This window comes from Meyerozyma guilliermondii, genomic scaffold (assembly GCF_000149425.1).
Source record: "Meyerozyma guilliermondii ATCC 6260 scaffold_2 genomic scaffold, whole genome shotgun sequence".
Classification (NCBI taxonomy): Eukaryota; Fungi; Ascomycota; class Pichiomycetes; order Serinales; family Debaryomycetaceae; genus Meyerozyma; species Meyerozyma guilliermondii.
The window spans coordinates 1887094-1911701 of record NW_001809799.1 but is presented as its reverse complement, the minus strand read 5'-3'; the positions used below and the strand labels follow the sequence as shown (position 1 = coordinate 1911701).

The window sequence follows — 24608 nt, the reverse complement described above, 5'->3', positions numbered from 1 at the left end:
TTCAAACCAAGTGCCTAATGTACCAACAATTAAAGACCAAAGTCAAGCCAAAGCACCAATTACGGCACCTGCTCAAGAGCAATTGGGACAAAACCCTGCTCCTCAACTTCCGCTGCTTCAGGTCCCATCCCATGCTGCTCCTCCTGTAGCGACTGAAGCTCCTGTCCAAGCAGCGCCAGTTGTCTCAGAGCCTGTTGCACCAAGTGTACCTCAACCTGCCGCCTCAGTACCAGTTGCGACTACTCAAACGCCTACTGCGAGACCCTTGACTAAACTGCCCGAGGCTGTTCCTCAAGTTGAAAACACCGCTGCGGTGAATCCAGAGGTATCCAATGCGCCTACCAACGAGAATGGGACATCAGTGGGACCAGGGTTGCCAGCCGTTCCTGACAAAGGCACTGCCTCTCCGGGCTTACAAGGTCCGTCTGCAACCGAGACGGCACTGGAGCTGGCTACATCGGTGCCGCCAGCTGAAGTACCTGCGGAACTGAAACCAGAACCAGTTGTGGAATTGACCAATAATGCGGCACCAGAACCACCGGTGGCAGTTACAGCAACATCTGAGCCAATCGACACTCTTCAATCAGCACCTCAAACCACAAACCCTACTGCTGCGAAAGGACGCTCGGCGACTCAATCGCCCGCACCAGCTGCTCAACAAGCACCAGTGGAGAAGCAGAATACTCCTGAACCACCAATGCGCAAAGTAGATGAAGATGAAAACTATGATGATGATTGATGAGAAGTATATGCTGAGTGTACGATATAGAAAATATACATGAGTTATCGATTCCATGCAACCCACCCCATCTGGCGTAATTGGCGAGCCTTTTGGGTCGCTATGAAAAGATTGAAAACATCTTTGAGCAAAGCTATCCCAAATAATCCCATAATATTGGCAAGGAGCATGATGGTTTCAGGTTCAAGTTTAGTAGCCAATCTCGACGCAATTAACTTGAATATGACCCTTCCAACTCTAGCACCAAGGAAGGGCCAGGCAACCGTAGTAATACCTCTTAACATCAGTGATCTCAAAAGAAACACAGACAGATAGTCATGTTGGAGACATGAACGAGTTTCTTCGTTCCAAAAACTCATCCACAGAACAAGGTATTTCTTAGGAATATCCGAGAGTGCTAATCTTTTCACATAGCCACACCATTCGGACAAATTTCTCGATGAAGTAGGACGCATTTTACTAGCCTGATCCCACAGCTGAGCCATTTCTCGAGACAAGTCTTCAAGACGCTCCAAGCGAGCTTCACTGATACTATTAGCAATCTCGCGAGGTCTTGTACGCAAAGCAACGTTAAAATGAAGCCGATTGAAGGTAAGACGGAAAAACAAATCGTAAGCCCATCGCAAAGGAACGAGAAGTGATATGAGAGTAGGCGCCGTCAACAGCGAAATTGATAATGATTTGACGGCAGCGATAATAGCATAAGGCAGCTTTTGCACCAACAGTGTGCGTAATAGGCGGGCAATATTGCCAACAAGCTCGTTATTTCCCAAAGATGAAATGTATGCGGCCACCATGATTTCTGTGAACCAGTTGCTGTCTTGAGACAGCAATGAGAGTATGGACGAGCTACGCATCCTATAGAGAACCACCGGAAGTATGGGTATGCGCAGAAACTTGAACGGATCTATGATTCCGCTGGAGATGGCCGATTCCAAAGGACCAGAAAAGGCGGATGCCTCATTGCCAAAGGGAATGCGAACACCTGGACGACGCAACATTGAAACCAATATACGACCAGGAACCAACGCTTCCAAAGTCTTCAACCCACAAGTTGTGAGTCCCACATATCCAAGCGACATTACTCCTGTGACAGCAGAAGTTACTCCGAGACAAAGCACAGTTGCCGAGAGCGTTCGTATGGCCATAGCTTTTGTGGACTTGACGAACGTAAGAAGTGCCGATTCAGTCATCGATACGACTATTTCGCTTTTGCATTGGGGACATGGTGCAAGAAGATAAGTCACATTTTGATCAGAAGGAGCCTGCGTCTCACTTTGTGGATGTTGATGAAGAAGAGCAAGGTTTGTGATAGCAGTCGATATATCTTCGTTCACAGCAGAAGGGTTCACCGAAGCATCTTCTTCGTGCGAGGGTTCGCCTCCAGCGGTTCCAACTTGATTATGAGGGTCTTGATCGTTCAACTCTTGATCGCTGTCAGAGCTATTATCCATGCCCACAAAACGAAACAACCATTCTCGAATCAGCTCGGTACTGAAATTTATATCAATCCGTATATTTCCCGTGTTGGTTGAATCCTCATCCATCCGGCGACGGCCAGCTATCGTTTCAAGTAATTCTGCTCGATCGATCACTTGGAGCTTATCTTCAGGAATCGAATTGAACCAGTCCAAAAGACACTTGCGGTGGGCCACAATGGAACAAGTTGCACAGGGGTTGACGAAATCACGAGCATCATCCCGGGTGCCAAACGCAGGGATATCGGAACTGCCTCCGAGACAAAAGCAGCACACGTCACTCATAGTGTGAAGAAGAAAACATGTGCGAATAGTTGAGAGTGAGACAGGACTGCAGCAGTAATATCAGGACAAGCATAAAAAATCAGAAAATTGTCAGTAGTCGTTTTGAAACATTATATATCTTAACGAACCATCCTCTACTTTGCTCAGCTCAAATCTTCTGTGCAATTTCAATGCCCTCCGCAAAATGGTATAATCTGGCATCGATTACGCAGCCCTCGCTGGTGCACAATTTGCGCAATTCCTCTAGCATGCCCTTCAAGGGCACCTTGACAACATCTATATACTCACCATCTTCCAATTGAGGTACAGGGTTTTGATTACGTTCGTCGTTCATATCCACATCCACAAATGCCAATGCCATGTTAGCATTGGTGAGTCCTGGATCGCTGAAAAGTGGCATCTCCTTATGTGACAGATGGCTGAAAGTGCCAACATACCCTGTTTCTTCCAACAATTCTCGTACTGCCGTACTCTCAACCGATTCGTTGGGGTCTATAAGTCCCGCGGGGAACTCCAAAACCACTTTCTCAGTAGGGGGACGAAACTGCTTTGTTACCAAAACATTCTTTTTCCCATTCGCATCTTTTAGTATTGCAGCGATCGATACCGCATCTATTCCGGTGGTTTCAGTGCGTGTTGGCCGGATGGCCATCTCCCAGATCCGGTTCTTACCTGCCGCATCTGTGTAATTGATCTTGCGGGTTTGCACAAATTTGCCTTCACCTTCATTCTCTATCAGGTCCACACGCGCATTGTAAGGAGAAGGACGTCCCATACTGTATCTTCTGAGGAAAATTGCTGGTCTAAATCGATTCATACCGTTGCTATAATTCGCAATCGGTGGGGTGGGTGGAGACTCACGTGACTTTGACACTATTTTCAGGTGGTCGGACCTCGCTCATAGCATAAACTTCCTATGTCTCAAGATGAGTTGGACCAAATTCGGGCTAAGATCCAGGACCATCTTATTTCGTCAGGAAACTACGAGTTGATCAACAAGCAGCTCAAGTTGAAGCTATATGAAAATGGATGGTACGATAAAGTGGGACAATTGGCGACCACTGAATTGCAACAAGAAGACAACAAAAATTTGACGTTTGAACGTCTATATGCAATGGTGAAGCCGCAAGCCGAGCTGATGGTTCCCGATGAGGTTCGGCAGGAAATAATGACGAGAATAAGGGAGTATTTGGAAGATGTGATTCAATAATTATGAAAAAAAATCGGTATATTAGTAATGATAAGAAGACCAAATGATAGTAAAAGTAACGATAGCAGAAATGAAGAATAAAGTACAAGGGGTTTTGACGATTTGGTTCTCTATACTCTTGGTAGGCTTCTCTCATTCTGCACCCATGCACCTCCTTCATTTCACACCCACACCTCCGGTGCGCGGCCAATCAACACCAGTTTTTTCTTGCTGATACTTAACGCCATGTACTCTTTAGCACCACGCTCAGTGATGGCTGCGGCCTTCAGACAGCCCAGAATGGTCTCGATGGTCCCCTTGCATGCTTATCGTCATATATCTTCCAAAGATTTGACGCCAAAGCCTTTGCCTACCGATATGCCATTGATCTCACAAAAAACTGCATCATCACCCGTGGATTATGTGTTGACTTCGCTTGATACTATTGCTAACTGGGCGAGAAAATCGTCCTTCTGGCCCGTGACTTTCGGTCTTGCATGTTGCGCTGTGGAAATGATGCATGTTTCTGCACCAAGATACGATCAAGATAGACTTGGTATTATTTTCAGAGCATCTCCTCGTCAATCCGATGTGATGATTGTGGCCGGAACCGTCACAAACAAGATGGGTCCTGCTTTAAGACAGGTTTATGATCAAATGGCTGATCCTAGATGGGTTATTTCTATGGGTTCTTGTGCCAATGGAGGTGGTTATTACCACTACTCATACTCAGTGGTGAGAGGTTGTGACAGACTCATTCCTGTCGATGTGTATGTTCCAGGATGTCCTCCTACTGCCGAAGCATTGATGTACGGAGTGTTCAGGTTGCAAAAGAAGATGATGAGAACAAGAATCACCAGGTTGTGGTACAGAAACTAGCGTAGCAATAATATATTGAGAGATTGTAAAAAAGAACGATGAAGGAAGAGGAAAGAGAAGCTGAGCAAGAGAGAACGAAAGAAACGAAAGAAAGAAGGTATATCAACTCCTATCCAACTCCATGGCTGCAATAACCTCGAAACACCGAATCCCGCGCGCTTACATAACGCGTTCCATAAGCAAAGCCCCTCCCTTACAAAATTTGCCTTTTGTGCCGCCCCCAATTTGCCGTCACGAATGTGCGGGATTAATTCGCACAGGGGCAATTTGAATTTTTTTTCTTCTCATTAACCATGGCTAGAACTAAGCAAACAGCAAGAAAGTCTACCGGTGGTAAGGCCCCAAGAAAGCAGTTGGCCTCCAAGGCTGCTAGAAAGTCCGCCCCAGTTACTGGTGGTGTTAAGAAGCCTCACAGATATAAGCCAGGTACCGTTGCCTTGAGAGAAATCAGAAGATTCCAAAAATCGACTGAACTCTTGATTAGAAAGTTACCTTTCCAACGTTTGGTTAGAGAAATCGCTCAAGATTTCAAGTCCGACTTGAGATTCCAATCTTCTGCTATTGGTGCTTTGCAAGAAGCTGTGGAAGCCTATCTTGTGTCTTTGTTCGAAGACACAAATTTGTGTGCTATTCACGCCAAGAGAGTTACTATCCAGAAGAAGGATATCCAATTAGCCAGAAGATTGCGTGGTGAGCGTTCTTAAGCGATACCAGGAGTGTTGCCTAGTTTGATTTTATGATTCGTTATGTAGATGAGTGAATATGTTTTTGAGAATTTGTAGAACATTTGTAGTGGCAACTACATTAACATACATGGAACCTATCACTTCTATTTATGCCTAAACTTTAAGATATGTTAGTTCTTTTTTGGTTCATTCTCATCAACAGTTGATGCGGAACCTCTCACTTTTTCACCGCCAGTAACCCTTTCGCCTGCCTTTCCATCGCCTAATTCCTTACCTGTCCCTTTTTGTTCCGCTTTATCCTCATTGCTTTCTTTTTCCTTGACTTTTTCACCGATTTTTTCACCACTCTTTTCTTGTTTCGCATGCTCGATACCATTTGTAGTTACAGTCGTACCCTCTTCAGATGCTAAAACTGCCAGATCGGGCTGGATTCCGGGTGGTATTATCGTCTTCTTCATCGTTCCTTCTCCAACAGACATTTGTGCAATTGTAGATGTCAAATTTTCCACTCCAGTTTCCGGTGCACTAAACTCATTTCCATTCGAGTGAATCGATCCCATTGCACACACTTGACCTGGTGGTGCAGCACCCGGTGGTGGAATTATCTGGCTCGGTAAGTAAAGCCCAGGCATTTGTCCAGGAACCTGGCCTGGAACCTGGCCCGGAATCTGGCCCAGTATTTGACCAGGTAAATTTCCAAGTCGCTCATCATATTGCAATTGCTCAGCGAAAGGAGGTGGCTGACCAGCATACTGTCCTTGTCCTTCCATAAGTTGTGCTGGCAGCTGTGAACCCTCGCCTCCAACAGGATGGCCTTGAATTCCACGCATTCCTGGATGATAATTCATCATTCCCATTGGCATTTGTCCCATAGGATATCCAGCAGCAGCTGCCGCAGCTGCCGCCGCAATGGCCGAAGAAGGGTCCATACCCATAGATAGAGCTGCTGCTGCCTCCATCTGAGCCGCTTGAGCAACTTGATGCTGTTGTTGCTGGAATTTTTTGTTACTTGCCAGCACTCTTCCCCAACTCAATCTCACTCGATTTCCGCCAATGATAAATCCTTGCATGGACGCAATGGCCTCTTCAGCGTCTTCTCGATTGGTATACTTGACAAAACCACAATTCTTTCCTGGTGGAATTTTAATTTGTTGTATTATACCAAATTGCTTGAATAGAGTAAAAAGTGTTTGCTCATTAACGTCCGAAGAAAGACCGCCAACGAACACCGTTGTGTTATTGGGATCGGTGTATTGCTGGACGGGTGGTGGATATGGTATTTGACCTGGAGGAGGGGGAGGGGGAGGTGGTGGTGGTGCACCTCCGTAATCATCTTCTTCATTGAGTCCTCCCATGTTTCCGTAATCGGGCAGACCTGGAGCTCCAGCGTATCCATAAGGGTAATATGGAGCCCCTCCGCCCCAGAATGGATACATATTTTGGAAACCAAATCTTTTTCCACTACTTCGAGGTGTCGCTAAAGCAACCCTCAAGGGCCTTCCTCCAAACCATGCTCCATTCATCTCGACCAAGGCACGCTGTCTTTCTGACTCATCTGTGAAGCGAACAAAACCGAAACATCTCAGTTTTCCCGTAACGGGATCGGTCATAACTCGAACTGTCTTGATGGAATTGGGAAAGCTTTTTTGAAAAAACGCCAATAGATGCGCTTCTGTGGTTGACGCCGATAAGTCGCCAACAAACAACGAATATTCGGGTCCTTGTACTATAGGAGCAGTCAAGGTTGCACCCGATGCCCAATTAAGACGAAAGTATTTCTTTTGATTGTCTGGATTGTTGGGGAACAGTTGCTGAGATGGCATAGCGATATCGGGGAGAAGTTGACCATTGAGGCTCAAGGCCTGTTGAGCATCCTCATATGACTCAAACTCCACAAAACAGTAGCCTGAATGAGACAATCCACTTGATGACATTGATCCCCTGACATTTTTCGGCTTTATGATTTTGATGGTGACTTTCTTGCCTAGCAATTGGTACCAAAGATCGGCAATGGCTGCCTCATCCAACCAAGGGTCAAGATCACCCATCCATAAAGTTCGCGGTGCATCATTAGAGGCAATCGTATCGCTTTCAGCTGCAGCACTAGATTGTTGGGTACTGACCGGTGGTTTCGGAACGGCAAAACTCGAAAGCATTTCTTGTTCCTGTTGGTGTTGGTGACTAGCAGTACTGGATGTGGTGTAATCAAACGACATTGTGGTGTCAATTATTCAATTATAATTGGTTAGAATGTTGTGAAATTTTGACTGGTCCAGAAGTGAATGGTGGTGGTTTCGAGGTTGCGGACAGTTATTCAGCACAATATGTATCCGAATAGCACTTTTCAGTATAAAAATACCAAGATATTGAAAAGCCGCTTAATATCCTTGAATTCCTGCTTCAAGTACTAAGATTGTGGTGGAATTTTCAACTTCAACAGAAGGTGTATTTTTCAATTGGATATGATCTGACACGTTCTCGCCTCCCGTACACAATGCACTGTAAATCAAGGAGGTTTATATAGAATTTTATCGTAATTCCTACTCTAGCACCAATATAAAGACCGTCGTCTGGCGGATAGGTCGCAGGAATTGGAGCACCTGAGGTACTGCACAGAAACGGGACGGGCTAGCCAGGGATTTTTCAGGGAATGCAAGCGCAAGCTAATTTTTTCGAGTTTTGAGTTTAGCTTGAGGGTGTAGTAAGAATCAGGAATGGAATAGTCCAACTAAGCTATATCCAGTACATGATTTCAGACATTTTCGTGGACCGTCTAAACCCTTCCCCAACCTCTCTGTGAACGCACCCGTACACCGGAAGTGTTTATGTTTCTGTGCAGCCGCTTGATCTCAAAACAATATATGAGCCGTGTTGCCCTGGATTCAGTGTCAAATCCAAGTAGCACCGCAGCCCGAATCCTGGCGTATATGAAAGCCACAGAGCTCAGTGACGTTCTGGAGGCTTCAGATGATGCTTCTCGTGCTTCCAAGCCAATTTCTACCGATCAACCAGCTCCCAAATTTGCAGCTGAACCCGTCCAGGCGTACCAAAACAAGCTTAAATACGCCCGGAATGCCGATTTTCACCTCGATAGCAATAATTCGTTCCCTATGAGTGGTCCAAACTCATTAAACTCCAATAATGCCAACTCGATTCCCAATACTTTCAAGTACAAATCGCATCCAAATGCCAGAACCAAACAAACCTTGGGCAAAATGAACGAGCAATCTGACCAACGTCGAGATTCTTTACAAAACTCCCAGATCAGTGTGGAACTGGATAACCAAAAGTCTCATACCGCTGAAAATGGCACTACAGAATTACGTCAACCAGATGATGGTCCAGTTCGAACGTCTACTTTGAGTAAGAAAAATACCTTGGATTTCAATAGCACACCAGATTGGATGCCACCGGAATTGGGAGAAAAATGGAACGAGGAGAATTTCTCCTCATCTGTTCGTATCAATAGGCAATCTCCCAATACCCAAGTTGACCTGGCTCCACTTTTCCTTCTGTCAACCAACACAATGATCCACAATTCAAAGCAGGGCGATACCCCAGCATGGAAAAAGGCATCCAAACAGTTCCAAGAAGTACGCAAATCTCAACCTCAACTCCAAAACATCTTTGCATCCGAGCTGCTGAAAACAGAAACGAAATCTGATAACCGCTTTCATGATTCTATAAGCAACTCTATGACATCCACCACTTCAAACTCCATGGCTTCGGTTCCACTTCACTTGTCGAAAGACCAGCTTCAGCATCTAGAACACCTTTTGGAACAGGAAGGTGTACCAGCTTATGTTCCGAACCCTGAATCCCCTCTAAAGTTATTTGGAGATAAGTATAACACGTTTACGAAAGACAAGCTAGCAGATGTGTTGCAGAAAATGAATAAGCCGCCCAAGTTTGAAATTCCTGACACTCTGAACTATACTCAACATAATTCATCGGTCCAAGAAGATAGCGAAGAAGTGAAAATGCCGACCCAAAAGCAGGAACCCACGCACGAAGACAAGGCATCTCAGCCCAAGTTTATGATCCGTGACTTTACGAAGTCAGGAAGCTACTCCGAGCAACAGTTCCTTCAAAATGCCAATAACATATTCAGCAATATCCAAAAAAGAGGATTCAAAACTGCCAATGAAAAAGACCAAATGCAAACCACGGCAACTTCAACACCTAAAAATGCCAAGGTGATTGACGATGACTATTCCTCATTCACCACAGGTTTTGATGACGAATCTTCGAGCATTTCTGCTTCAAAAAGGGGCGATGACGACTATACGTCTGTCGGTAGCAGGGAGAGTCATTCATTTCACAACTCTACACAACCTGTAACAACAAATAACGATAGTCGACTTTCAGTAGAAAACCTTGAAAAACTTGATTCGTTATCTTTTGTCGATACTGTCGATGAGACAGGGGCTGCTTCGAATTATATTGCTGAACTGCATTCGCCTTCAAACGATTACGATTTCCAACACCTACGAAGTCGTCTTAATGAGCTCGAGCACCTTGTTACCACTGATCACCATCAAGTCATGGAGCAACTTAAGAACGAGAACAAGCAATTACGAGATATCATCAGAGAGCTTGGTCGCCAAGAAAGAACTTCTGTCTCTCGTCTGCTCAGGAACCAAACAAGTGGGTTAGCAGATCACAGTTTCAACGATGCTGAACAGCTTATTAAGTGGAAACGGGCGTCACAATTGGGTCTTCGTCATAGAAAGCACCAATCTAACGAATTTCCTCGACCTACGACCGTGGATCACAATGATGAAAACTCGCTCAAAGCGCAACAGTTTCGTCATGACGTGGGAAAAATTAAGCCAAAGTAATGCTTTACCAACTTCTTACAACAACATGGTCCTAGACGTGGAGAATCAACGATGGATACCCAACGACAAAGAGAATGACATGGGTGGAAGCTTGGACTCGATTGAAGATCTCGAAACCATGAATGAGAGAGAAAATAGTATATTGAAACCTACTGATGGCAACAGAGTTTTGAAAGCGAAGAACCACAAACAAGAAGTTTCCTTTCACTTGCCCCATGAGAGCGAGACATCGACACCTAAACGACGTTCGCCGATGCCTGGAGATGTAACTCAAGTATCCCAGCTAGACGATGTGACATTCACGCAAACGCATAAAAAGCTAGTTTCCTTGTTAACTGAAACAATTCCTGAATCGCTGTGGGGCAAGGTTACTGATGTAAACTTGTCGGCTCTTCAACTTGACTCAGTCGAGGGCCTTGCCGACTTCTTACCCAACTTGGTATCAGCAAACATTGCAGACAACAATATCAAATTCTTGGCGGGTATTCCCGAAAGCATTTTACTGTTGAATGCATCCAAGAATGATTTGAGAAACGTCACATCTTTTCAGAATTTTCAAGCTTTACAACAGTTGCTGTTGGCGGATAACAATTTGAGTCTGGTAGAAAATTTGCGTCACAATGTTCATTTGAATCGGTTGCTGTTAGCCAATAACCAGATATCATCTCTCAATGGTTTAGAAGGTTTGAGAAACCTCATTTATTTGGATCTTTCCCGAAACCTGTTATCTGGCGAAATAGATTTTTCAAATTTCGACTTACCAAATGTCCAAGAGATTAATTTGTCCGATAATCGCATCACGTCTATTGTGGGTATTGAGCGTTTGCACTCGTTGAGAATCCTCAATGTTAATGATAACAGTATTTCCAGAATGAGTTGTGAAGGAGTACATCCACTCATGAAAAGTTGCTCGTGAAGAGTAACAAGTTGAGACTGCTTGATGTCGGTGCATTCCCGTTTTTGCGCGTGCTCCGCTTCGATGGTAACTATCTAAGAAGCGTGGAAAACTTGCACAAGTTGGAACACCTTGATGAGATTTCGCTCAAGTCGCAGCACAAGGATGATTTAATTCGTCATGTGTTGCAAAATATCGTCCTGTCACGAGCGCTCGATCTCTCTGGAAACCCCCAATTTTCATTTACCGCTTCGAGACGGTTTGTCGGTGTGAATTGCTTGACAATGGCCGCAATGGAATACGATGAACTTCCATCAAACTTGAGTAGCCAATTTCCCAATCTTTTCGAAATTAATCTCAACTTTAACCGGTTGAATCTACTAACCGTGGTTGGAAGGTATGTGCAACCTCAAAAGACGTGTTTTTGGTCAGCAATAATATTTTCAAAATCAAGGATATAATTTCATCATTGTCAGCCAGTCGCGATTCGCTTGAGGTATTAGATTTGAGGCTCAATCCAATCAATGTTGAATTATACCCTTATGTCTTCAGTCCCAATGAAGTTGATGCTGATGACCCCCAACCGATTCAATTGGAAACGTTGGACGATATAGAAAGCTTTGCTATACATTACAGAGCACTTACCAAGAACACCAGCAACTGGGAAGAAAGAGATTCAGAGTACATTGAAAAGAAAATTAGTCGCAATCAAGAAAAGCTCAATCAAAGAGTTAGGTACGAGACATTACTAGTCAATTATTTCCCCAAATTACGCAAATTGGATGGCATTGCCGTAACTAAGGAAAAGAGGAGGTGGTGCAAAGACCAACTACGCGATTTGGCAACGGAATAAGTCTGGGTGTAAGGGTGCGCGGAATTTGCAACCGCCAAAAACGAATTACCCGCCAAGATTCCAGCGGCTTATCTATTTAAGGCCCTGGGCACCGTTGACCTCAAAAATGTCACTTTCTACTCGAGTCTCGTTACAATGGCCTCCGAATGAACCGGAGGAACTCTCTAACACTCTTGTGATGAATTCCAAGAGCGGGCACTTTGTTGACATTCGTATTTTCCGTCAGTACTATCCATTGAGTGAAAGAGATGCTACAAAGCCAATTGACGAAGTCTTCCAATGGTGTATGTGTGGCATAGAAGAACCCTTAGGTGGAGGTACAATCAACTTTAAGAAAGATTTGGATCATATCGCTGTTTCTGAAGCTCTTGAGACAGGTACACCACCCGACCAAATTCAAATTCAGGGAGCGCCAGATATCGGACACTTCTCATCGATTGAGGGCAGTGAGAACCGTAAAGAAACAGGTTCTATGATCAGCCCTGAAACTGGTAAAGAGGAAGAATATATCGAGATTTGGAAATCGTTAGATCCAATTGCGCACAACCCAACTGAAGACGTGAGAGAGAAGGAGGCATATCTGTGCAAAGCAACTGTCCTTAAGGTCTCTAATCCAACATATGAAGGCAAGTTGTTGAAATTGGGTAATTGGTTGCAGGGACTTCTTTATACGAAACTGACTTGCAAGTTCAGTGTGATTAGGTCACATTATGATGGTAATTGGAACGATTTGATCAAGTACGGGGAAAAAATGTTTCCAAAGGAACTTTCTTGTACGGTTGGAGACACCATTGAGTACGATGGAGTCAAGTGGGAATGTTTAGAGGTATAAGTATCTGCCACAGCAAAATATAAAACCTGCAGGTAATTTTCCTCTTATGTAATGCTCAATTGTAATGAAAATTAGGATTTCAGCAGTTCGAGATAAAGCGATAATGAACGGAGAAAGCTGGTAAGTAATTTTACGAAGGGGGTTAACCCTTGTAAACGCTCTTGTGATTATATCCAGTAGAGGTTTATCATAAGGTACCTTTTGATCTAAAACTATACTAACAATAAGGTTGTTTATTTTTGCTATGATAACCAATGTGGTTAACTTGTTTGCCCAAGTGTTTTTCACCATCATGTATTCCGACTTAGAATGTGACTATATCAATCCTATTGAGTTGTGTAACAAGCTCAATCCTTGGTTTATTCCTGAGGCTGGTTTACATGGATTTTTAACTCTTTTGTTCCTTGTGAACGGATACTGGTTCACCTTCTTGTTGAATGCTCCATTGTTGGCACACAACGTCAACAAAATCGTCAACAAGAACCACATGTTAGATGCCACCGAGATTTTCAGAACCTTGTCAAAGCATAAGAAGGAGTCCTTCCTCAGGTTGGGTTTCCACTTGTTAGTATTCTTCTTCTACTTGTACAGAATGATCGTTGCTTTGGTCGCCGAGGACAGTTAGATGATGCATTTATCGTTGCAAGTTGCCATATCGCTTTGTGTATGCGTATTGCCCAACTGGCAGGGTATAGATCCTGTGTAATATTAATTCCTCCTGTTCTCTAGCTGATTGTTTATCATCCTCAATTTCGAATAAATGCCTGAAACTGGATTCACCAATTTGTTCACTGCCGCTACCTGTAATTCGACGACGCTGTGTAGATCAATAGTGTTCTGTCCCTCTCCTTTGGTACGCTCCTTCAAAATACGCAATTGATCGGCGTTCTTAATGAATTGTTCATGGTTATACTTGCTGTCCAGGTACGATTGCCTCAAGCTACTCAACTGAGTACCAACTTCTCCATGCTTTTTTCGAATCTCATACACTTCAGCCCGTAAGTCCCGCTTCCGACGCTGGGTTTCTTGTATCTCTTCCGACAAGTCGTTGATATTAGCATGCATATCTTGTAGCACACTAAGATAGTTCATCAAATGCATTTTGAATTCGTGGTGTACAATCTCGGGATCCACTCGTTCAGCAGATTGCCTCGGTGGTTTCGAATGTTTGTACCAAATGCTTGAGAACATCAATCGTATTAATTTTCACTCTTTTGCTGGCACTTCTTTCATTGACAAGACGATCCACATCGATAAGCATGGGTTTCTGGCGTTCCCGGCGCTTCGCCTTGCTCAAAGGAATGGCATCGTCTATCATACTAATATCCTCATCGCGACCCAAGGCATCGCGCAGATCGATGTTCGCTAAGCGAGCAATTGTTTGTGATTTGAACGGTTTATGGACCTTTTGTGATACACGTGTATTGCTGTTCCTTCTGGGCCTTTTGGGTTGATTGGATTGTGTGGTTTTCTTGTTCTCGACTCTAGGTGGTGGGCTCTCCAGTCGAGGTGGTTTCATACTACGAGAATCCAAAACTTCTGAAATCACAAATTCGTCGTCTTTCGGTTCAATCTTTGCATTATTGGTGCTTTTTTTAGACTTTTTGTGTGATTCTTTGTGCCGCTTGGTGGATTTTCGTTTTGGAGCTGGGTCTGTTTTAACTTGCAAGGCGAAAAAATCGTCTGAAACGTCATTATTTCTTTGTGCTCTGGGACTGAAGGATCCAAAGTTGTGTTCATTGCCATCTATATCATCGTCAGAGGGTTCTAAAGCGGCGGCATCGATCTTGATGCTGAAATCAGACACGTTAACAGCGCGTTTTCTGAATTAGTAACTTGATTTTGAGTACAGAAAACCTTATTGTGAATACCATAAGGCATTTATAAGTATAAATACTTACCCAGAACCTCGGGTACGGGCCTCAATTCTAGCCAATCTATCAGTAGACATATAAACAGATACAGATCTAAGCACCAAAACAGTTGTTAGTGAGCACACCCATACACCAATACAACGGTCTGTGAAAAGTACTTGGGTAAGATCTTACTGATGGACGCAAATTCTAACCCAAGAGTTCAAATTCTTGGCCAAATGCTTTCCCTACACTTCTACAAATCGCTAGTTGACTACTCTTTATTGAGATATTTATTGCTGAGAGAAGTGCTCCAACAAGATGTTTCTCTCCTCAGAGTCAGCACCCCAGTTCTTGACAACAACACAAGAAGCACCAACAACCTTTCTGGCGTTACCCTCTCTGTCCAATTGACAGAGACCGGCCCACTCACCCAACAACTTGGCGTCGGAAACCTTGATCAAAGGAATCTTCTCTTCTGGCTCGTTACAGAGGGCCTCCACCAACTTGATGATGGATTCTTCAGTCACAGAGTCACACAAGACACATAATTGGGCCTCACCTCTGGACAAAGCCTTGGAGGCTTCTCTCAAACCTCTGGCCAAACCATCGTGAACCAATGAAGTTCTCAAAACGACCTTCAAGGCATCTTCGATGGAGATAGAACCTCCCTCGGTTTGCTCAACAGCAACTTCTTCGACAATTTGTTGTTCTTCGACGTCAGACATTATTTAAGACTTCTTCGTCAGATGTAATCCGCTCAGTAGAGAAGAGGTGAAAAAAATCCATTTTTCAGCGAGCGTCGAGGGCAGAGCCCTGCACGTGAGGAACCGTATCGGATATATACAGGATGAAGACCATGTTCCAAGTGCTGATGAACCAAGCAGGCTGATGATTGTAGGTTGTGTTGATCCTAGGATATTCAATTACTGTTTCTACTTTCGATTGCGTTTTCCTCTATTATCTCTATTTTGCTCAACTCAAAATATATTAACTAAATCTCTTAGTTCGCAATGCCCAACGTTGACATTGCACACTTAAGAAACTACGTTGTAGGTTAAGAAACTAAGTGGTAGTTTACTAAAACCTAGTCTGTAGAATTCTGATATCTAATACTCTACGGGCTTGGCTCTCTCACTGACAGTAGACACCTACTCTAAGTACGCGGAATTGAATTACTCGCTCTCTATACAGTTTATTACTGACTCTATAACTCCATCAGGTCGGTTCCAAAAGGTCCGTGACGATCGTCGTCGCTATCGCTATCTTCAATGGCATTTTCATGATCTTTCATAAGGATGTCACCGTTCTTGACGGCTTCACTCACGGATGTAGATCCTTGCCCCTCGTCAAACTCTTCGTCTTCAAAGTCAACGTCAAAGAAATCATCTTCGGACCCTGTGATTCTTGTAAATAAGGTTCTGCAATCACTTACAACTCCATCGTAGCTGATTTCGGCAGATGGCATGTTGGTGAACACGATATCCTCAGCATCGCGAAGGGTATCCAATGACACATTATTCTCACTCGTAGGGAACATTTGATTTGACAAATCAAGATTAACAAAAGTACTTTGAACATATCCCAATTTGCAAATAATCTCCAACTTTTCCTTTGGAACAAAACTTTGTAATGACTTGCCCAACTTGAAAGAATTGGCAACCAATGGTGTTCCGTTGGCACTCAATACAAAATCGTTCTCATCAAGTACCTCGTCAAGGTTGGACGAAGTTTCTCGCAACAAAGCAGCCTCCATCTTCTCGTAAGCACTCTCCAAGTCTTCTTTCGCCCTCCGCAAGTCCTGCTCACAAGTCTGCGAATACCAAACTGATTGGCCATCTGGACAGATGCCCGAGTTACCGTTCTGAATAATTACCTGGACACTTTCGTTGTTGCCAGTGGGCAACGATTTAGGTGGAAAGACCACTACCGCAGCTGGTTCATTGTCTGTCATCCATTCCTTACAATCACGTTTGACTATAGTCGTCATTCTAGTAACGTAAGAAAGTTTGAGCTTCGAAGTGATCTCGGAGTATCCTGATTGCAAAAACCGAGGAATTTGAGATGGGGAAATGACCAACTTCTCGTTGATTTTAATTGCACTTCCGTCGCTAAACTTAGCCACTTTCAGAGATGGATCATAATCAACAAGGCTAGTGTTTAGTTTGTATGTGGTGCCGGCCACAGCTGCAGACCGACAAAAGCCTTGAGAAATTTCACCCGGACCACCGTACTTCAGCATCATCACCGGGAAGTTGCCATAGACATCAAATGAGGTCAAAAAGCGTCGGATTCGGGCAAGGGCATCAGGGGCCGTAGTCTGCGATAATGGACACAAACCAATCAGGTAAATCAACTCGTTGATCTGAGGAGTTTCAAGATGAAAATTCTTCTCTAAGAATTCAGCAATAGGGGTGGCTGCGTTTTCGGCAAGTACTGATTGCTTGGATTCATCTTGAGAATCTGCCAAGATAAACTTGAGTAACTTCATCAATTGTCTCTTTGTCTTGAGTGATAACGACTGATCAGTGAAGATATCCTCCTTACTGGTATTGGAGACGTTCTTGTTAAAATTGTCATTTTCGAAAACATGGAAATTACTCAAGCTCTGGAATTCGAGGTACCTGTAAACTCTCAGCTGAACCAAAAGAGCCAATAAATCAGATTGAGCAAACATGAGCCGAGGAGTCAAGTCAATACCATAATCTTTACTGCTGATACGACTGCCGCCTCCAGGAATGTATATTTGTGCATCCTGGAAGTGGGGGATCTTGCCCTGATTTACTTCATGGCACCATTTTTTCAACTGCTCTATAGTCATGGTCAGGCTCAGATCACCGTAGTAATTGTTACGGTCGATGTGCAAAACCTCCACACCTTGCCATGATAACGCTGCAGCTAAAACACTCTCGGTGAGACCCGTGCCCATAATCAAGATGTCACAGTGGTCCATATTAAGGGTGTGAGCTTGTGGTTTTTCCAATCCAGCAAGATGAGGAATTACTGGTGGGGTGTAGGATGTGCTAGGGCGCCGTTCAGCGGCCGACTTTCTCCGTTCAGTAGAGTGCAACATGTTGTCTTGGAGTTGAGCGATGATCAAATTCAAGGCGAGTATGAGTTTCAGGTTCGATAGACTAGGCTGAAAAGTTTTGTTTTGTCAGGATCCGATGAGTACCAGCTGTCAAGGTCAACTTTCAGTTTTTAATCGCTGCTGGTTCAAACGCCACTACGAAACAGTTCAACGATTTGGCAATAAGGCGACACGTATTGAGATCCCCTATTATGGAGCTTATCCTTGAAGCGTCGCTATAGTATAAAATCTGCACTTGGAGATCTTAAACCGTCTCTAAATTGAGGTTTCACTCTGGCGATTTAATCAATTGTCGGTGCCCCAATTCGGTTTTCGCATTTTTTTTTATCGAGTCACTAATGTGGGGTCTGGGTGGGTATCTACCAAACGTGGCCATAAAGCAGGTTGAAGCCACCAAAAAAGTTTCTATTTCCATAAATAAGCTATATACAAGTCATATAACTCAATTGCGTAATTCATCATTTTTATGGTACCATTGTCACCATTTGCACCCAAAACAACTCTCGTCAAGCACAATTACGAGCAAGCACGAGCCGGGTGTAGGATGGAGCGGAAGCGACGTTATGCATGTCCCAGCGCGCAATCGGCACACCGGCGCAGCACAGAACCGGGGCACGCAACAGCACTTGACTGCACACAATCCGCCTTTTTGCGGCAAGATACCGACCTCTGCACTGTACTACTTCTACTCTCATGTCACTTCTACTTGCTCACCAAGTACAGCAAAAGCACTGTCTTGTGATTGGCGCCGGCGAGGTGGCCCTCAGTAGGGTACATCACATGATACGGGCCAATGCTAAAATTACCGTGGTTGCTGGATCTCGCGATGCTCATCCCGAAATCTTGCAACTTTCGAAAGCCAATAAAATACACAGTTTAATTCTTCGTGATTACCAATCCAGTGACCTACAGCTTTATGAGGACGCACCACAAACCAAATTTGATATTGACAATATTGGTGGTGATGATTATTATCGTATAGTCGAAGATGCAAACAAGCGGTTTGCAGTTGTGTGTTGCTGCATTTGACGATTACGAGCTCTCCACCAGAGATATTGTACCAGTGCAAGTACCTCCATCTTCCAGTGAACATTGCTGATAAACCACCAATGTGCGATTTTTACTTTGGAAGCATGTTCAACCAAGATAGCCTTCAAATCATGATCTCCACCAACGGCAAGTCGCCTCGACTTCTGCGTCTTATAAAAGACGAAATTGGCCGTAAATTCAAAGACGTTGACCTCAACAAGGCAGTGGACAACCTTGGAGCCATCAGGGCGAAACTAAGAAGCTCGGTGGTCATTGATGATGATCTCGTAAGCATAGATACAAGAATGAATTGGATCAAATCTCTTACTGATTTTTTCACCTTGAGAGAATGGAGTTTACTAGACATCGATGAAGAAGGTGCTGGTCGAATTGTTTCTTATTTCCCAGACTTTCCACCTAATGACTACGAAAAATTCTCGCAAGTACTTAATCCTCAATTAGCAAATCTCAAAATAGCAAATTCTTGAAATTATACAATTTTCGCTAATTAAGTGGAAGGTCTTCATGAACAAACACCTTGTTACCACCACCACCAACGTAGTCCCCAACAATATGACCCTCTCCTCTCAACTGGTATTGGTAACTCATCAAACCTTCCAAACCGACGGGTCCTCTGGCATGAATCTTATTCGTGCTAATACCCACCTCGGTTCCAAATCCATACCTGAATCCGTCAGCAAAACGAGTAGAACAATTCCAGTACACACCAGCCGAATCTACTCCCTTCAAGAACTTTTCGGCATTGACCTTGGTTTCAGTGACTATGCAATCGGTATGCTTGGAAGAATGAGAATTGATATGGGTGATGACATCTTCAAGCGACAAAACTCGTTTTACTGAGATATCAAGGGAAAGGTATTCTTTATCAAAAGCATCATCATCAGCAGGTTGCAACTTTTCACCGATATCAATTGAGCCTTGAACTTCTTTTAAGACTTGAGGATCAGCATGGATGGTGACACCGGCATTTGCAAGCCCAGTTAGTATTTCGTTGAGGTTTTCCAAACTTATACTTTCATGAACTAACAACTGCTCAGCAGCATTACAGCCAGCCGGGTAGTTGGTTTTGGAATCAACGACTATTTTGACAGCCTTTTTAATGTCAGCATCCTTATCGATGTAAATCGAGCAGATACCATCTGCGTGCCCCAAAACGGGGATCTTGGTGTTTTCCTTAATGTTTCTTACCAATTCATTTGACCCTCGAGGAATAACCAAATCTATGTACTTGTCCTGCAGCAACAAGTTGCTAACATCTTCACGGGATTGAATGAGCTGTATGGCTGGTCCAGGAACCTTTGTTTCGGTGCTCAAAACTTGGTTGATGATATCACTCATGGCCTTGAATGTCTGGTACGATTCTTTACCGCCCTTCAAAATAGCTGCGTTTCCGGATTTTATAGCCAAGGCTGTAATATTGGCAATAACTTCGGGCCGTGACTCGAATATAATGAGAAGAACTCCTAATGGCGCCGTTACTCGGTACAAGTTCAAACCTTCATCCAACTTTTTGGCAAAGGTACATTTACCAATTGGATCGTCAAGATTGGCCACATCCAAAATTCCCTGTAACATGGTATCGTACTTTCCACTGTTTGACAAGTCCAATCTTTTGATCAACGATGGTGAAAGGTTGTTCTTTCGGGCATTTTCCATGTCTACCTTGTTGCTTTCAAGCACTTTTGATTTGGCAGATTTGAGTCCATCATGTATTTTCTGCAAGGCTCCAGAACGTTCTTCATTAGAGAGTGTCTTTAGCTGAGCAAACGCCTCGGCGGCTTCTTTGGCAATTGCTGCCATATTTCTTGGTTGTGACTCAGCTTCCACTTTCGATGCAATCACTCGCGAGCCTGCACCTGCCTCGAATCTGCATCAGTGCACCAGCAGCACACATCGCGAATGCCTCCATTCCACCAGATCGTTCCATTCAAAACACGTAGTCAGCGGCATTCTTGGTTTATATCACCTGTACCCAATTCGAGGAGTTTCCGCGGGTGTGATCACGTTGAGCTGCCTCAGAAGACCACAGGTTTAAACAATGGACCCATTTAAGTCCGAAGGAAATCTAATTGATTTGGACCCATCTACCCCAAGGGTGGCCCATCAAAATCCGTACGACGACTCTCCTGAACTGCTCTTTGATACCAGACACGAGCACAACCAGAACAATCCGTTTAATGACGATTTCATAATATCGGACGATGAAGACGATGCAACCGTAAGCCATCATGACGACTCATTTGGGAGACGACAAGTGCCTCTTTTGAGTACAACTAATAACCCAGAGAGACCAACGGGCCTCTTCAATGGAGGAAACTTATTTGGAAACCGCAACAATGGCGCGGCATACACGGGAATGCAACATGATACAAACGACGATCCATTTGCAGATCCTGAGCGCCAGCGTGATTTCGATATTCGAAGAATATTTGGTCGTATCAAACTGAAGGTGACCGGTACCCCTGGTGTTGAAACCATACCAACCGACTCTTCACCTCGTCAAATCTATGCATTAAACCATTCTGCTAATGCCCAGTTCAAATACTATGGTAATTATATCTCCACCACAAAGTACAACTTTGCAACGTTTCTCCCAAAGTTTCTATTTGAACAGTTTAGCAAGTACGCCAACTTGTTCTTCTTGTTCACTTCCATTATACAACAGGTTCCCAACGTTTCACCAACCAATAGATACACGACCATAGGTACATTGACAGTTGTGCTTTTAGTCTCGGCGATCAAAGAAATTTCCGAGGACCTTAAGCGTGCAAGTGCTGATCGTGAGTTGAATAATACCCGCGTACTAGTCCTCAATACTGAGACAAGCCAGTTTGTTCTCAAAAAGTGGATCGACGTTCAAGTTGGAGATGTTGTCAAGGTGTTGAATGAAGAACCCTTTCCCGCTGATTTGCTTCTCCTTTCCTCCTCTGAACCAGAGGGGTTGTGCTACATCGAAACAGCAAATTTGGATGGAGAAACTAATTTAAAGATAAAACAAGGTCGCCCAGAAACCCTTTATCTTGTCGATCCTCGTGACATAGTCAACGACTTATCCCGATCCGAAATTTCCTCTGAACAACCTAACTCATCCTTATACACGTATGACGGTGTTCTCAAGAACTTTGGTTCCTCTCCAAACATCCCACTTTCTCCAGAGCAGCTATTGTTAAGAGGTGCGACACTTCGAAACACCCAGTGGATTCATGGAGTAGTTGTGTTCACCGGACATGAAACCAAGTTGATGAGAAACGCAACCGCTACTCCAATTAAGCGTACAGACGTCGAACGTATCATCAATTTACAAATTGTTGCACTCTTTTGCATTTTAATTGTTCTTGCTTTGATCTCATCGATAGGTAACGTGATTAAATCCAGGGTCGACAGAAACACTATGTGGTACGTGGAGTTGGAAGGTACTAAGCTAGTAACATTGTTCTTTCAAGATATTCTCACATACTGGATTTTATTCTCAAACTTGGTGCCAATCTCATTGTTTGTCACCGTGGAGATTATCAAATATTATCAAGCATTTATGATTGGCAGTGATCTCGATATGTATTATCCTGATACAGACACTCCAACGGGTGTTCGGACATCTTCCTTGGTCGAGGAGTTGGGTCAAATCGATTACATTTTCAGCGACAAGACTGGAACTTTAACAAGAAATGTTATGGAGTTCAAAGCATGTACTATTGGAGGAAGATGTTATATTGAAGAAATCCCTGAGGATGGACAGGCTCAAGTAATTGATGGCATTGAAATCGGCTACCACACTTTCGATGAAATGCACGACAGGCTCAGCGATCTCTCCCTGCGAGACTCAGCAATCATCAATGAATTCTTTACATTATTGAGTACATGTCATACTGTCATACCAGAGATAACTGACAATAACGAAATCAAGTACCAGGCTGCATCTCCCGATGAAGGTGCTCTTGTTCAAGGTGCTGCTGATCTAGGCTACAAATTCGTTATTCGTCGTCCAAAAGGTGTCACTGTTCAAAACACCTTGTCAAATACAACCTCAGAATACGAACTTTTAAACTTGTGTGAGTTCAACTCAACGAGAAAGAGAATGTCGGGAATATTTAGGTGCCCTGATGGCAGAATTCGACTTTTCTGTAAAGGAGCCGATAACGTGATTTTGGAAAGATTATCCCAGCTGGAAGAACAGCCGTTCGTGGATGCCACACTCCGTCACCTTGAAGACTTTGCTGCTGAAGGTTTAAGAACTTTGTGTATCGCAACTCGGATTGTCCCTGACCAGGAGTACAAGGCATGGGCTTCAGAATACTACGAAGCATCCACTGCGATGACGGATAGAAGTGAACGCCTTGACGAGGTCGCAGAAAAGATAGAGAAAGATTTGTTTTTGTTGGGGGCCACCGCCATAGAAGACAAACTTCAGGAAGGCGTACCTGAAACCATTCAAACTTTACAGACTGCTGGAATCAAGATTTGGGTGCTTACAGGTGATCGACAAGAAACTGCGATCAATATTGGAATGTCTTGCAAACTTTTGAGTGAAGACATGAACCTCTTGATCATTAATGAAGTGACTAAACGTGACACGAGGTTAAACTTACAAGAGAAGATTGCTGCAATTCAAGAGCACCAGCATGATGCAGAGGATGGATCTTTGGACTCATCTCTTGCTCTTATTATTGATGGCCAATCGTTGACCTACGCCTTGGAACCCGACCTTGAAGACTTGTTCATTCAACTAGGAAGCAGATGTAAAGCAGTGATTTGTTGCAGAGTGTCGCCGTTGCAGAAAGCGTTGGTGGTGAAGATGGTGAAACGCAAAAAGAAAGGCTCACTTCTCTTGGCCATTGGTGATGGTGCAAATGATGTGTCCATGATTCAAGCAGCCCATGTAGGAGTTGGAATCAGTGGTATGGAAGGTATGCAAGCTGCACGGAGTGCAGATGTCTCCATTGGTCAGTTCAAGTTCTTGCGAAAGCTCCTCTTGGTTCATGGATCATGGTCGTATCAGCGGATTTCAACTGCCATCTTATATTCCTTCTACAAGAACATTGCCTTGTACATGACTCAGTTCTGGTTCGTGTTTGCAAATGCTTTCTCGGGTCAATCGATCATCGAGTCATGGACATTGACTTTTTATAATGTCTTGTTCACGGTGTTTCCACCCTTTGTCATTGGTGTGTTTGACCAATTTGTGAGCGCTAGACTTCTTGACAGGTACCCCCAGTTATACAAGCTCGGACAGCAGAAGCATTTTTTCAATTTTAAAATCTTTTGGAGTTGGATCGTGAATGGATTTTACCACTCAGCGCTCATCTTCCTTTGCTCATTCTTCATTTTCAAACATGGAGATCTGTTACCAGGGGGTCAAGTGGTGAACAATTGGGCATGGGGTACCACTGTGTACACAACATGTTCATTAACCGCTTTAGGTAAAGCAGGTTTAGTGGTTACTTTGTGGACCAAATTCACTCTTATTGCTATCCCTGGATCATTTTTACTTTGGCTTGCCTGGCTCCCAGTGTACTCGATAGTGGCACCTGCCATCAATGTTTCTCAAGAATATCGTGGTGTTCTTAAGGCTACATATCCAAGTATAGATTTTTGGGCGATGGTATTTGGTGTGGCAATTCTTGCTTTGCTCAGGGACTTTGCTTGGAAGTACTTTAAACGGATGCATAGTCCTGAAAGTTACCACTTTGTTCAAGAGATTCAAAAGTACAATATTCAAGACTACCGGCCCAGAATGGAGCAATTTCAGAAGGCGATCCGCAAGGTGCGTCAAGTGCAAAGAATCAAGAAACAAAGAGGGTTTGCCTTCTCGCAAGCTGAAAACCAAGACCAAGAGAAGATCTTACGATTGTATGACACTACAAAGAAGAGAGGAGCGTTTGGAGAACTACAGGAGGCTACATAGAAAAAATTCGTCACTCGATTTATGAGCATTACACG

The 24608-nt window shown here is 43.9% G+C and overlaps 15 protein-coding genes across 15 annotated transcripts; 8 read left to right on the top strand and 7 right to left on the bottom strand. All coding sequences in view use genetic code 12, as the record gives it.

Annotated features, from left to right (window-relative positions):
* Nucleotides 1-783: 783 nt before the first annotated feature.
* Nucleotides 784-2502, bottom strand: PGUG_02262 (uncharacterized protein; the record flags this gene model as incomplete). Its single annotated transcript, XM_001486541.1, has 1 exon — nucleotides 784-2502. One exon carries the CDS (start codon nucleotides 2500-2502, stop codon nucleotides 784-786), a length of 1719 nt encoding a protein of 572 aa, XP_001486591.2.
* A 148-nt stretch (nucleotides 2503-2650) lies between these two features.
* YSA1 (ADP-ribose diphosphatase) lies at nucleotides 2651-3319 on the bottom strand (the record flags this gene model as incomplete). The annotated part of the gene is made up of 1 exon (XM_001486540.1): nucleotides 2651-3319. The coding sequence occupies one exon, from the start codon at nucleotides 3317-3319 to the stop codon at nucleotides 2651-2653; it is 669 nt and encodes a 222-aa protein (XP_001486590.2).
* Nucleotides 3320-3418: 99 nt separating this feature from the next.
* Nucleotides 3419-3712, top strand: PGUG_02260 (uncharacterized protein; the record flags this gene model as incomplete). The annotated part of the gene is made up of 1 exon (XM_001486539.1): nucleotides 3419-3712. The coding sequence occupies one exon, from the start codon at nucleotides 3419-3421 to the stop codon at nucleotides 3710-3712; it is 294 nt and encodes a 97-aa protein (XP_001486589.2).
* Nucleotides 3713-3937: 225 nt separating this feature from the next.
* FESUR1 (Fesur1p) lies at nucleotides 3938-4570 on the top strand (the record flags this gene model as incomplete). The annotated part of the gene is made up of 1 exon (XM_001486538.1): nucleotides 3938-4570. One exon carries the CDS (start codon nucleotides 3938-3940, stop codon nucleotides 4568-4570), a length of 633 nt encoding a protein of 210 aa, XP_001486588.1.
* A 293-nt stretch (nucleotides 4571-4863) lies between these two features.
* HHT1 (Hht1p) lies at nucleotides 4864-5274 on the top strand (the record flags this gene model as incomplete). Its single annotated transcript, XM_001486537.1, has 1 exon — nucleotides 4864-5274. One exon carries the CDS (start codon nucleotides 4864-4866, stop codon nucleotides 5272-5274), a length of 411 nt encoding a protein of 136 aa, XP_001486587.1.
* A 152-nt stretch (nucleotides 5275-5426) lies between these two features.
* Nucleotides 5427-7472, bottom strand: PGUG_02257 (uncharacterized protein; the record flags this gene model as incomplete). Its single annotated transcript, XM_001486536.1, has 1 exon — nucleotides 5427-7472. The coding sequence occupies one exon, from the start codon at nucleotides 7470-7472 to the stop codon at nucleotides 5427-5429; it is 2046 nt and encodes a 681-aa protein (XP_001486586.2).
* Nucleotides 7473-8081: 609 nt separating this feature from the next.
* On the top strand, nucleotides 8082-10097 carry PGUG_02256 (uncharacterized protein; the record flags this gene model as incomplete). Its single annotated transcript, XM_001486535.1, has 1 exon — nucleotides 8082-10097. The coding sequence occupies one exon, from the start codon at nucleotides 8082-8084 to the stop codon at nucleotides 10095-10097; it is 2016 nt and encodes a 671-aa protein (XP_001486585.2).
* On the top strand, nucleotides 9931-11013 carry PGUG_02255 (uncharacterized protein; the record flags this gene model as incomplete). The annotated part of the gene is made up of 1 exon (XM_001486534.1): nucleotides 9931-11013. The coding sequence occupies one exon, from the start codon at nucleotides 9931-9933 to the stop codon at nucleotides 11011-11013; it is 1083 nt and encodes a 360-aa protein (XP_001486584.2).
* Nucleotides 11014-11951: 938 nt separating this feature from the next.
* Nucleotides 11952-12677, top strand: PGUG_02254 (uncharacterized protein; the record flags this gene model as incomplete). The annotated part of the gene is made up of 1 exon (XM_001486533.1): nucleotides 11952-12677. One exon carries the CDS (start codon nucleotides 11952-11954, stop codon nucleotides 12675-12677), a length of 726 nt encoding a protein of 241 aa, XP_001486583.2.
* Nucleotides 12678-12921: 244 nt separating this feature from the next.
* PGUG_02253 (cornichon family protein) lies at nucleotides 12922-13302 on the top strand (the record flags this gene model as incomplete). The annotated part of the gene is made up of 1 exon (XM_001486532.1): nucleotides 12922-13302. One exon carries the CDS (start codon nucleotides 12922-12924, stop codon nucleotides 13300-13302), a length of 381 nt encoding a protein of 126 aa, XP_001486582.1.
* Nucleotides 13303-13385: 83 nt separating this feature from the next.
* PGUG_02252 (uncharacterized protein) lies at nucleotides 13386-13868 on the bottom strand (the record flags this gene model as incomplete). The annotated part of the gene is made up of 1 exon (XM_001486531.1): nucleotides 13386-13868. The coding sequence occupies one exon, from the start codon at nucleotides 13866-13868 to the stop codon at nucleotides 13386-13388; it is 483 nt and encodes a 160-aa protein (XP_001486581.2).
* Nucleotides 13869-14823: 955 nt separating this feature from the next.
* RPS12 (40S ribosomal protein eS12) lies at nucleotides 14824-15258 on the bottom strand (the record flags this gene model as incomplete). The annotated part of the gene is made up of 1 exon (XM_001486530.1): nucleotides 14824-15258. The coding sequence occupies one exon, from the start codon at nucleotides 15256-15258 to the stop codon at nucleotides 14824-14826; it is 435 nt and encodes a 144-aa protein (XP_001486580.1).
* Nucleotides 15259-15737: 479 nt separating this feature from the next.
* Nucleotides 15738-17603, bottom strand: PGUG_02250 (GTPase-activating protein; the record flags this gene model as incomplete). Its single annotated transcript, XM_001486529.1, has 1 exon — nucleotides 15738-17603. The coding sequence occupies one exon, from the start codon at nucleotides 17601-17603 to the stop codon at nucleotides 15738-15740; it is 1866 nt and encodes a 621-aa protein (XP_001486579.2).
* A 1551-nt stretch (nucleotides 17604-19154) lies between these two features.
* PRO2 (glutamate-5-semialdehyde dehydrogenase) lies at nucleotides 19155-20471 on the bottom strand (the record flags this gene model as incomplete). Its single annotated transcript, XM_001486528.1, has 1 exon — nucleotides 19155-20471. The coding sequence occupies one exon, from the start codon at nucleotides 20469-20471 to the stop codon at nucleotides 19155-19157; it is 1317 nt and encodes a 438-aa protein (XP_001486578.2).
* Nucleotides 20472-20709: 238 nt separating this feature from the next.
* Nucleotides 20710-24573, top strand: PGUG_02248 (aminophospholipid-translocating P4-type ATPase; the record flags this gene model as incomplete). Its single annotated transcript, XM_001486527.1, has 1 exon — nucleotides 20710-24573. The coding sequence occupies one exon, from the start codon at nucleotides 20710-20712 to the stop codon at nucleotides 24571-24573; it is 3864 nt and encodes a 1287-aa protein (XP_001486577.2).
* Between the last annotated feature and the right edge of the window lie 35 nt (nucleotides 24574-24608).